Source organism: Haliaeetus albicilla, chromosome 14, assembly GCF_947461875.1.
Source record: "Haliaeetus albicilla chromosome 14, bHalAlb1.1, whole genome shotgun sequence".
Lineage (NCBI taxonomy): Eukaryota > Metazoa > Chordata > Aves > Accipitriformes > Accipitridae > Haliaeetus > Haliaeetus albicilla.
The window spans coordinates 27,148,973-27,161,983 of record NC_091496.1 but is presented as its reverse complement, the minus strand read 5'-3'; the positions used below and the strand labels follow the sequence as shown (position 1 = coordinate 27,161,983).

The following is a 13,011-nucleotide window of genomic DNA, read 5'->3' as shown; positions in this document are numbered from 1 at the left end:
CAAAGCATACAAATCTACAATGACAGTACTTCTGACTATACAGAGAAATAGAAAACACAGAACTTGTGAGTGGATGGACTAAGTTCTAACTCAAGAAATACACAGGTTGGCCTGCTCTACTGAATTTTGATACAACTTACAGAGGAGGAAGAAGACAGGTTCCAACAGAAGAATAATCTTCTGCTGACAGAAGTTATCGATGTTGGAAAAAAGAAGCTGTTTGATGTTGTCTCTAAGACTCATTTTGAAGAATAAAACGAACAATCCCCTCAACAATAAACAAATGATAAATAAAACTATGCTCTAAAAAGAGATTCAGATATGACTAGATGATTGTCTTAGCCTGAGAAAATACAAAAGCTGTCCACCACTAAGTGATTTTTCTGCAAGAATTTGAAGAAAATATAAGATGAGGATAATAGCTTTAAAAAAAGCAATTACTAATATTAAAATCAGAAATTTTAAGAGACTATGGATGTTTGCACATGTACAATATATACCATCTTTTCAAATGCTTTAGAAACAAGGACATAAGTCATTTAATAACCTCCAACAAAATTTTATCATATGCTTTTGCAAAATTTGGAGAATAGAAACTTGCTAGTTTAAGAAAACTTAATTTTGTGGTCCCAGAAAAGTGACAATTACACTTTTAATATTTCTCATTTTTCTCCCACAAGCTCTTTACTAAAAACACTTTTATATAGTGCTGATAGCATTTACTTACTTAAGTTTTCTAGAAGATGTTTGCAATCATCAGTAGCAACATCATGCAATGTTCGATTACACTTATCTTTTCTCTCAGCCTCTAGTCCACCATGGCTACAAAGGATTTCTAGACAGTTCTGCAAAGGTAACAAATGTATTATTTACTTGTCCATTTGCTGCATTAAAGAGTTCTACCAATATGCAGTTAGACTCCTAACTGAAATTCTTACACACGCATTTCCACAGATAGTCAGCTACGGAGCTTCTGTATATGAGCGTCCAAATGATGTTCCTCACAGAGTTGAAAACCAGAAGTAAAAATATTTTATAGCAGACTTGAAATTCTCAAATCAAGATTTTGAAAAAGCAGAACATATGCAGCCAAGCTTCTACAGTCTGCAAGCATCAAGTGCTGATCAGTTGAATTGAGAAATTCTTAACATCTGACCACTAGTTTAGGTATTCACATAAGGAAATATAAGCCCAGCTATGCATCCTGTTTTGAACATTTTGGCCTCAACGTTCAAGCAACACTAAAAAAGCAATTCTAAAGCTTAATACAGACTAATTATTGAGTCTGTTCAGATAGTAACCCATAAAACCAGTTTTCACTTTGCAATTCACCAAGCAGGAGTTTCCATCATACCTGACATCTGAGTGGGACACAGCAAAAGAAAAACTATCATTTTAAAATCACCTTGCAAGCCTCTTCTCTGGCAGTTAAACCTGAATTTCTGCAAGCACAGTAACAGTGCTGTGAAATAAAAATGCATTTCTTTTAAAGTCAGAGCACAAACATTTTGTGGATGACAACAACATGATGCCCTCTTAAAATTCAAAGACTTTAAAAAAGTCATATGCTCAACAAAAGAAAAAATTCATTACAATTCATTAGAAACAAGCTACTAGCAGATAAATTTGGGTTGGTACAGTCATATTGTAACATGAAAAAAAAATTAATTATATAGATCCTCCCAAACTAGTGGTGGCGGGGGGGGGGAAGCCCTCACAAAACTACATTCAAATGTTGATTGATCAGTGATCAGAAGACTGATTAAATCCCAATTTCTAATGATCATCCATTCAGCAACTGTACAGGTGGCCTTCATGAAAGTTTGTCATCCTTAGACATGCCTTTCAAGGACAGATACCCATACTATAAAAAGACACCATCAGAAATGATACTAGTCAATACTGTATTGATAACCTCTGGGGTTAATCATAGCAGAGAAACCAAACCTTGAAAACACAGAGAAGCAGCTATTAAGTATTTTGATTAAGAACAGTGGCTTGTTGCAGGTTTGTCTCCTGTTACCTATTTTGTAGCTGTTCTAACAGAAAGACTTTTGTCAGTGTATCTGATACTCTGACATCTTTCATAAACATAACAGTCATTCAAGCTATATTTCCCTGTGAGACAAGTTTTATCAGATTGTGGTTCCAGCACTTGCAAGAACTTTTAAAAAATTAATTAGCTCACTAACTTTGCCAGAAGAAAATTAACCAGAAAAAAAAAAAAGGCATATTTTATTGCCAGGTTAGTAAGTTAACTCTGTCTCTCAAATGGGTGCAATGAATGCCAAAGACAGCAGAAAGCAGAGGACTGAACCATGAGGCTGGAAGTGGGAAGTAAAGAGGGAAGAAAGAAGTGGGAGAGAACAAAGAAATGAGGCTTATTTCCTTAGTAAAATGAGAAGCTTTGTTGGCTCTGTTGCCTATGAAATGGCAGCTAAGACTCCCTAGCTTAATTCATCTGTAAAGAATGGCACCGACCAATCTCAAAAGAAAAGGGTACAAGTGCCAAGATAGTTTAAAGGCAACTACCATGTAGTGTCGTGGATGACATGCAGTGCAGATAAAGGATTAGAGAATGAAGTTGAAGTGTTAACAGTACTTGAAGATGGCTATTAAGCTTTCTTTAGCTTCTTAGTATCTGAAACATCTCTCAAGTCAATAAATGCATTTAATCAAATACAATTATATAAAGTCTCTGCAACATCAAAACCAGGAATCTGACTGCCAGCTATATATTGCCTTCATCAGCTAAGAGAATACTCTCAAACCTCAATGGAGATCTTATTAAACAGTTGACTTGCAATGTGCTCAGAAACTCAAAACCATGAGTTATTCATGAAAGGTATATGTGAAGACTTCCAGCGTCAGAGCCTTCAGAGAGAACACCTAGCCAAAGCATCTTTTAGACAGTAAATAAAATGTAGTTTCCAAGTTCCTCAGGATTATATTATTGCAGAAAGAAGCAATATATTGCACGCTATTTAGGTATTTACAGACTATAACAAATACCTTAAGCTCCATCTAAATTCAGATGAGTGGAAACTGAAATGAGTCTGTACCTGCCTAACAGACACTGGTAATGGAACATTGACCCTGTCATGCAAAATGCTGAGTAAGCAGTGGTTGGTGCCTAAAAAAACATAATTTAATAAACTGAATCTTAAATCTGTGCTGATTTTGAATTTATCATAGTAAATTTATCAGGAAAAAAAGTGAACATAATAATAGATATTGAATTAGGCATGTAATCACAAGCTGGTTTTCAAAGTCTTGGGCTATATTTTCCTAAAATTCACTCTCTTCTGTGTTTAGTATCCTCTATTTTCTCCCTGGGGAAAAGTTTCACAGTAAGATCTGACTGACAGCTGTCATAAAAAAAAAAGAAAAAAAAAAAAAAGAAAAACCTTTAAACAATCACTGTTTAGTGTACACTTTTAGAAGTGTAAAGCTTCTGATGTCAAATCCTTCAAGTGATACTCAATTTCCAGAAGTCTTCCTGTTTATCATCAGTAAGACCTGTCAGGTCTTCTCCATGTCATCAGTTATCCCAGCCTGCTGAAAACTTATTCATTGCCTGCTAAAAAGTCTGCCCCAAATAACAAATTAAACAATGTATTACTGCACAAATCTGATTCTCAAATTTGTTTTCCTCCCTTCCCTCCCACAGGAAAAATTGTTCATAGTTAAATCATTCCTAACTGTAACTGGAAACTATGTCCATCTAATACCTATAAATACATGACACCCATGAATTGGCATTTAGGGTGGGATTCACCTCACCTTAACTTTGAAAATCTGAATCTCAGGTAATCATGTTTTCTCTTTTTATTGTTATTCCAAAAGAAACAGGCATTTAAATATGACAATTCACCCCATTTGACACCTAGCTTCTGGGGTAAATTGTCACTGGAAGTATCTCTCTGTCTCTCTTTAATTGGGTCAATAAACTAGATAGCAAACTTAGATTTGACAACTAAGTTTCAGTTCTTCAAAGATAAAAAAGAAGGGTTTATCTTGCCTAAATTCTGTCAGGTTACTGTAACTTGTTCACATTGACTGACCTTAAAGCCTTTTGATGCTGCTATGTGGGCAGCAGTCCAACCCTCTTTGTCAGCATGGTTGATGAGATCTGCAGAAATAACAGGCTTTACTCTACTGCTGTAGTTGTCTTCTCTCTTCTCCAAATCAAAGTAGTCTGAATTAGGCTCTTCATCAGTCATAGAGTTCCTATTGTTTGGCTCTCCATAGTACATAAGGAGCTTGAGACTGTCTACATTACCAGAATCCACTGCTGCATGAATTGGTGACCAGCCATCCTAAAAAAAACAAAAGCAAAAAGCACACTCCCACCAAACACATAGAAAAATGTTTGCAGAACTTCTGTCAGCAATGAATCTGAATGGAAGGCTCTGTTTGGAAATTAAAAAGATAAGCAAGAGTGACATAATAATCCTTTGGGAAAACAGAGTTGCTTGTACGTGTTTGGAGTGGAAGAAAGAGAGGGAAGAAAATGTAGCAGAAAGAAAATTTTACAGCTTTCTCCAAGGACAGTCCAACAGACAGACACTTCAAAATTTTTAGAAGAGTCTAAGTAATACAGGGCTTACATGCTGTTAATAAACTGTTTCCTTATCATGTATCAAACTAACACGATTCTAATGATCTATAATTTGTTTCATGTTGCATTAACCAATTTATCAATCAGATATTTTCATAACTTTCTCTCCTTTCAAGACAAATATATTTACTTTTCAAATGCAAAATAAATGAATAAAAAAAAAAATCAGTGTAATAGAGCAGAAGAATGTACTGGTGTGCTGTGTTTCTGGACAGCCTACATCCCACATTTATTGTCATGTTTACGTCCAAGTCCTAAGAAAAATTTCAGGAAAACACCTGAAAAGGGCAATAACCTAGACGTTAATTCTGAGACAGTGCTCCTCCCTTTCTCCTGTAGATACAATTTTTTTTGCCATATTCTCCCATCTATGATAGATGGGACTTTACAATACTGGCTGACAAATTTGTGGGGGGGCGTCCCCTCAAGGACAACTATAAAGCACCCTAACATAAAACGTGGAAGGAAAATCCAGTACTGAAGAAAAGTCTGCAGCAAACTGCAGGCAGAATCTGAAATATGTAAAATGATATGGAAGTCACATAATTTAGGAGATTTTAGACAACACACAGCTTAAAAAAAAACCAGAAACTATGATGAAAAGAACAAAATATTAATTTCAAATTACATTGTTTATTCCAGCTTTAAAAAACCCCTTTAAATAAGTATATTAACATAAATATTTCCTAGCTGTTTGCAGTTATTCAGTACTATACAAGGTACTTTAACTTTAGAAACTATTTTAACTTACACTGGTTTTTACTGTTCGATCTGCTCCACCTTCCAACAATAGCTTAATACAATCGTTATTTCCATTTTTACAGGCCAGGTACAAAGGTGTCTGTCCTCTTTCAGCAGCATGGTTAATATCAGCCTGATACATAATTAATAATTCTGCACACCTACAGCAAACAATAAGATAGTAAAATTATCTTATATTTGACATCCAAAACTTCTTTATAACTTAAATATTTTTTTATAAAGTACTGATTTTATAGATACAGATCTACCTGTGATTTTATCCATCATATATACACAAGCATAAGGTATAATTTTATACACAGGTATAAAGATGGAAAATCAGGTTAGTTTAAACACGTAAATCTTAAACTACTGTAGCTGCATTTAAAAACTGTGAATGTAAAACATTTAATTTCACAAGGCTAATAAAAACTTGATGACAGCTAGTTAAGAAGACCTACAGCTGAGCAAAAAAGTTACATTTCTTTTCTGACTACTGATACTTAAAATAGTTTTAAAAAGGAAAGGGAAAAAAAGGAAGGACTAGAACTAGCTTTAGATACTAGCAAAAGGGACACTCACCTAGGGAAGTAACCTGGTGGGGACAGAAAAACATCTATGGCACTACCTACCATTCAGATCCCTGAATGGAGGGTGGCCTGGGGTATGTTGGTAGCAGCTACTGGATTAGGGAGGCTGGAAGATTAGGTGGAGTGCTGAAGAGCAACTCACTGGGGACTGACATTCGGATCCAAGATCCTGTACTTCTTCACAACCCTGTGGCAGTAGGTCCAGTTTTCTTCCTGGTTCTCATGCCAGGGTTGGCTCCCTTTCCCTTCCCAAACCCAGGTTTTCAACAACTCTCAAGACTTTAGGAAAATCTTAGGGCCAGTCTACTCCCTCTGCAGTTCAAACAAAGGCTGTAGACAAAGATAATTCCCCATCTCTCTGGCTCAATTTTTATCAGTCCATAAAAATAGAAGGCTATCAACAACAAAGCCTCAAAGCAATTAATTCAATGCTAAATAACTACCCATTAGGAGACCATACTAAAACAAACAAAATGACAAAACATTTAAACCAGTGTAAGGTATATATAACTATATAAGAAATTACAGATTAAAAAAATCACAAGTATTTAAAAAAAATTTCTTTTTGTTAAGTTTTTAGTCAGAAAAATCAATCAACTTCAAGACAAAATGCACAATTTTAGAAAAGAGTTAAAACAGATAACATTAATATAAATTACTTAGTTGCGCTTTCTGAAAATGCTCAAATGAACAGAAAAAAATACAAAGGAAAGTAATGCTCTACCTTATCAAATGTTGAACATGTATCCTAACCATACAGTCACAAAAGTCATCTTAAGAGGGGCTCATAACAAGACACCTCCATAAAGCAACTCAGAAGGAGTTTTAAGTCTGCTATGTTAAAAATATCTTTTTTGTTATTTTGCATCATTTTGCAATCATTTAACAATTCTGGAAATGCTACACTGACTTTCCACCTCAAGGTCAGGTAAAGTCAGCGTGGCCTGGACCACATGGGAAACAATTTTGTAAGCTTCTCCTAAAAGCATTTTCTGAATTGGTGATATTACTGAACAACTTCAAAAAACTATCATTTTTTTTTCTGACTGTGTAACTAGGGCTGGAATAACAGTATTGTCTCAGTTCAGGAATAAGGTTAGTAACACACACAGGGGACTGGCTAGCAAATCTATCACAGACAAGTACTGTGTAATTGATAGTGCTGTCATTAACCCCAGATTCTTAGTGCTGTAGTAGAAGTAACATGGACTACGCGACACGACACTTGAAAGGGGACAGACTATATACTATTGCCCCAAATTCTGCCTATGACAGAATTTTTCTGAGCCAGAACTTTGACGTGATTAACAAATCAAACAGCCTGAAGCATTCATAGTCGCTCCGATATTTTTGGCTAGCCCCATTATTATTCCATGCTCGCTTTTACAATTCACTTCATGTTTTGTATCTAAAAAAAGTGAAAGCAAGAAAAGTGTTTAAGGATCTCATACTACATAACTAACTCTGAGGGAAAAAGAATATAAAGCCTGCAGTATCATAAGACAGCAGACGATATATAGCAAAGTGTTGTGAGGGTAAGTCAGAGAAATAAAGAGCTTTCTATTTAAACAAAGTCTAAGATAATTTTAGTGTGAGAATATGAAGAGTGTATTTTTGGTTTGTCTTGTCAAGTCACACGTAATTTTTACAGGTTTTATGTAAAACACTGAAACATTTAACTAGATATGTATTTCTGTGCTCAAAACACCTAGTGGGAATCTGCTACCTCTGGATTAAGACTTCCAGTAAAAGATGCCCATTAGTTGATAAGCATGAAGTCCTCTAAGAAGTGGCAAGAATCTGATGATACTTATATACTCATAGAAGACCGTGAGAAGGAGAGGGATCCCACTCTTTCTCATTGTTGGGTGAGGGCCTATCGCAACACTCAAAGACTCTGACCCCTATGGGTTACTATATCAGAGTAAAATCCTTAAAAATAGTAAAATGCAACATTAAAAGAATCAAAGACTGAAAGATAAGCAAAACCAAAGATACATAAAACAAAGCTAAAGTCTGTAATAAAGATTCCTAGTCATGCTGTGTATGACCTTTTGCATTTGTAAAATCGTTTTATATGGATAAGGATCCTCTGAAAGAGGTTATCTAATGGTTGCTTCCAACCTTCATGTCTATTCCCTATGATTCTGTGATACACAGTAAAGCTGCAGAGCAGAAATGCAACATTAGCCTTCAGCTCCTATGAAGAAGGGAGGAAAAGGGAGGAAAAAACCCAATCATCTGGATAAATTACTGGTTCTCAGTATAAAAAGAAAAGAAGACAGAATTTTCCAATCATACTGTCATAAAACAATCTTTATAAAATTAGAACCTTCAAATAATAAAAGGAAATTATTGTAACTACATTTTGAAGAATGTTATTAGAAATATTCTTTGACTTATGCATAATTTTCTGTTTTTCAAAGTTACTGATACAAAAAAAATTAAACCTTAAAAACCCCTGTTTTGTTTTTTAAAGTATTTGATTCTATATCACTCAGGAGAATACTCAGATAAGTGTTCTTTTGTCTCTGAATATGATATTCATAGTTCCCTATGCTTCAAAAAAATCAGTGCAAAAATAATCTCTTTCCTCCTTCCTCTGTTAATCCTGTATTATGGCTGATAACTCGAAGAATATCAAGAAATTCAAAGGTCTGATGCCCATGTAGACCAGTATCGTATTGTGGTAACAAATAATACACATTCATCAACCTTAAGAGCTGCAACTGGAAACAAAACAAATGGCAAATATTAAAACTAGAATGGCATATGAATATAAGTTTCAGTAGATACTTTCAATAAATGATAGTTAAATGCATTTATACCTAAGAATGCAACAGTAATGTAATGAAAAAAGTATATAATATAATGTAAAGGGAATATAAAATTGAGTAATAGCTGACAGGCAAAATCTTCAGACTTCACTTACTTGACATGTCCCTGAGCAACTGCTGAACACAAGGGTGTAAAGCCGTTTTTATCAGCAGCATCAACTTCTGCTTCTGCAGTCAGCAGCAATCTCACACAATCTATAAATTGAGCAAAAACATAGACTGATGCAACAAAAACAAGTGGTTAAAACTACCACAAGTTAAAACCCGTGCAAGGGGTAACAGCAGCCAGTCTTTTTTGACTATACATGGCACACTGTAGTGAACCAAAGTAGAAGCTCAGGAAGTAGTTTGCAGGAGAGAGGTTAGAATTGACTCCCTGGGGGCACCACCACTCTTTTGGGGGGGAAAAAAAAAAAAAAAAAAAAAAAAGGCTTGGGTTGGGTTCTACTGGTATGCAAATATGTGCCCATTGCTGGCAACTCCCACAGTGTTAGCTAATTTACCTCCAAAGTGGCGAGTTCAAATCATCCAGCAGCCCCCTAAAGGCAGCACAGTCCCGCTGGCAGTCATGTGACACATCCCAAATATGACAGCCACAGGGGAGATGCTCACAAGCTACACGTAACTCAAGCAACACGGTGGCCAGTCTCAGTTTAGGACACTTTGACTTGGGATTGCAATGACAAATAAGAAAAGCTGACAAACCACTCCCGTTCATATATTGCCAAAATGACATGCTAAAAATAGTACCAGCCTGATTCCACCATCCTACATCTAAATTAAGATCATTAATTACTATGTAACTAGACTGCTTTTCATCCACAAATTGGAATATCATTTGATGAAATTAAGTTTGAAGAAAATACTTAATCTGCTCTATATTCTCGAAATTGGTTCTAGACCAAAATAAAACAAGTCTTTCGTAGTTGAAACTACTACTCTGAAAATAAGCTCAGCTAGAACACCAGTTATAAACTCCTGACCTCACTTCTAAGCAAGCTTAATGCACTCTGTTCCAGCACTGGGTAAGATCCTGGAGCCAAACTTTGCTAGTTAAGCTTATCTCTAGATATCAGAAACATATATTTAGAATTACTTAGAAATCTGACTAATCTAACCCATTCCTGAATGTATTTATTTCTGTTACAATTCTTTCAAACATTAATACAGATATTGTGGAGTTGATTGAATAAATAATTTAACATTAAGAAATAAGATTTTAAAACATGGTAAATTATTATATTGTAAATTAAGATTCTTACTTTTTAAAATAAGTAATCTGATCTGAATTTTTTTTTCTTTTAAATTTGGTTGTCAGGATAAACCACCAGGACTTCATCTGTAATAATTTTTTAAGTCATAAAGAAGCTCTCAGTTAACTAACTTAACTAGTATTTCCACTTTTAAGATAATACCAATTAAAATCAAATTATATTTTCAATCACTTCGTAACAGAAAAAATATTCTGCTAACAGCAACTTTTTTTTTTCCCTCTTTCCATTGTCAATCCCAGTCTTATATTAAACAATTAACTTGAAAACACAGATTCCTGCTTGACATCCTAAAATACTTGTAAAGTTTATGAAGGATGTTGAAAAAATTTTCTTCTAGCAGTTTCAAGTATTTGGTTAGAATACTCTGGTTTCTGCATAAAGCATATGTTAGCCATGCAAAAGCCATGAAGAACGCACAGAACAAGACCACCTTTCTAGAAAGGTACAATTAACTCACAATTATTGATTGGCAGATCATTCAGGTGGTAACTTATCTATGTGAAGATACTGTTTCTGATGAAGATCACTGAAAAGAGCTGTTTATTCTCAGGGATAGGTGCAAGCATGAGGAAACACAGCTACTTTCATAAGGCATCTTACAGTAAGCTCTATGTGACCTGTTCTGGTGGCATATCAAGTAAAAGGGCAATAATCTCCAAGGAGCCTGGGTCCTCTGGATGGATTTCTGAATGGGATTTGGAGAAGGGTAATTTGGGTCAGTCCAGGCTCATTAACTCCTGTTCACTGCTGTCTGCCACAGAAGTAATCAGCAGTGGAGAGGACTGGGTGGAAGGGCAGGCACAAGACAGACATCAATGTTGTCACTCAGTTAAAGGTTTTGGTCAAAGCAAAAGCAAAACATGGAAGCGTATCAGCACAAACACCTGGAGACTTTACTGCTCTCCACCACAGCTGGGTAGTTAGTTCTTCCAGAGTGCTGGCAAACACCATGCAGATACATCCAGTGACTCGGCAGAGCTGACTTCATGTAGCTGTATGTCTCTGCACCTCACTCCTTTCTACTTCTCACATCATTCCAGTTTTTCCTATCAATCAGGGTGCCACAGCCTCCAAATACTCAGGACAGAAGAGAATTGATTATACCATAAATGCATATGATTAGCACATAGCCAAGTCCAAAGGATATTATTATTATTCTCTTCACAGCTCATTCCAGGAACTCTTATTATTTCATTCTCTCTTTCTCGACCACCTTGTGTGTGGCAGAGAACGGTCAGGATTAGCAACACAATACAGATATGCACATATATTAGCTAAGTGAACTACTGTACATGTTATCAAGTGCATAATAAACTGAAGTAGCTCCTGCTTTGTTCATGGATCAAACCAAGACAGCCTGACAAAACGATCTGTTCAGCTATCCCAATCTAGTGGTTAAATCATAACATTAACAGTTTCCTTGTGTCCAATGAAACACAATGAAAGTATTTAGTGTATATTTTTAGGGTGAACTTCTCTCTCAGACCTACAGAATTGGGGACAGTGTATGCAAGAAACAAAGCAGCTGCTATGAGCTTCATGTGCTGGAAAAACCCTCAGCTGCAGCTCTCAAAAGGCAACTGTTTACGAACAGGAAGGCTACACATTTTGCAAATAGGACAGATTAGGAAAGAATATTTGAGTGCTCTCTTGTCTTGTGTACTCAATTTTGCCTACAGATTGGGCTGAGAGCACATAACAGCTGCTGCCACCATGCTGGTTACAATGTGCTCTAACGTTCTCTACACATCTCAAATGCTGTATTTCTTCACTGAAAATGTGTGGAGATCATTCACTTTCCAGACTCTGTAACATGGTGTTTGTTTCTGAAGGGAGGTACTCACTATGCTGGCTCTTAACAAGTCTAGAGCTACTATTCTGGCCAAGTGTCTCCCAGGAGAAATCAGAAAATCTGGTTAGTTGACTTCGAAGAAACAAGGGGTCCTGGAAATCTCTGAATCTATTTAGTCACCAACTCCAGGTTGAAAGTATTCTCAATAAATTAAATCATGGTGCAATCACCCACCAGGGTAAGCTTATGTGTTAAGTATTACAGCTGGACTCGATCTTAAGGGTCTTTTCCAACCTAAATGATTCTATGATTCTAAGGAAAAAACAACAGCCAAAAGTCAGTAACTTACCATTGACAATCCTACTCAATGCAATGAAAAAATTTGTACAATAAATTATTTTATCCTTCTTAAAATTACATCAGTGTCATTTCTTTCCACCTGGTTAGTTAAAAAAGCTATTAAAAAGGACTTTTTAAAATAAGACATTTAGTCCTATACTTCCTTTCTTAAGCCTATATATTTTTAGGTAATTTTTTTTTTAAAGTCTTCACTTTGAAGAGCTGCATCTATCCATGTACTTGGGAACAAACTGCAAGTAACATAGAAAGGACTACATATTAAGGTTAAGCACAAAAACCTTTCTCCAAAAATATTATAAATCTACTACTCTCAATTTTCATATAATGTATTAAGGAGCCATCAATACTCCTGCTGTGTGATTCTCTCATTCAGAATTTGTACAATCCATTTAGTCACTAAAATGCAACGATTTGTACAACGAAGTGTTTTTCACATCCTGTCAACTATAAATAGAAGAGCAACACTAAAACCTTTGTAATATATTTTTTATCTTAAGAAGTAAAGGATGCTGAACAATTACAGGATGCATATGCATGTGTTTGTTTTTATTATTGTGTTTTCATACTTCTGTCAAGTGCCTCTCTAATTTGAAATTTTGACAATAAAATGAGAAACCAAATTGCCTTTGCTGTCAGTAAAAACTGCTCAGTAATTGTAACTGAAAATCAGGGTATTTGCTTCAAAACATTTTAGGAATACAAGATGAGTAAAGAAGAATTGGGTCAATTACGGTCGCCCACAAACACCAGCAATGATAAATGGATGTAAGCCTAGAAGAATCCACAGAACACCCAT

At 35.5% G+C, this 13,011-nt stretch overlaps 1 protein-coding gene across 6 annotated transcripts in view; it reads right to left on the bottom strand.

The window, feature by feature from the left end:
• CTTNBP2 (cortactin binding protein 2) overlaps positions 1 to 13,011 on the bottom strand; it is a 138,000-nt gene that overhangs the window by 25,467 nt on the left and 99,522 nt on the right. For all 6 annotated transcript variants that reach the window (XR_011327795.1, XM_069802074.1, XM_069802073.1 and 3 more), the window contains exons 6-9: positions 8,885 to 8,984; positions 5,373 to 5,523; positions 4,065 to 4,319; positions 728 to 845 (exon numbers count right to left, since the gene is read on the bottom strand). Coding sequence is in view for 5 of the 6 variants with exons in the window: in XM_069802074.1 (XP_069658175.1) it covers positions 728 to 845; positions 4,065 to 4,319; positions 5,373 to 5,523; positions 8,885 to 8,984 (624 nt within the window). In the remaining variant the exon portion in view is untranslated. The remainder of the gene's footprint in view (positions 1 to 727; positions 846 to 4,064; positions 4,320 to 5,372; positions 5,524 to 8,884; positions 8,985 to 13,011) is intronic.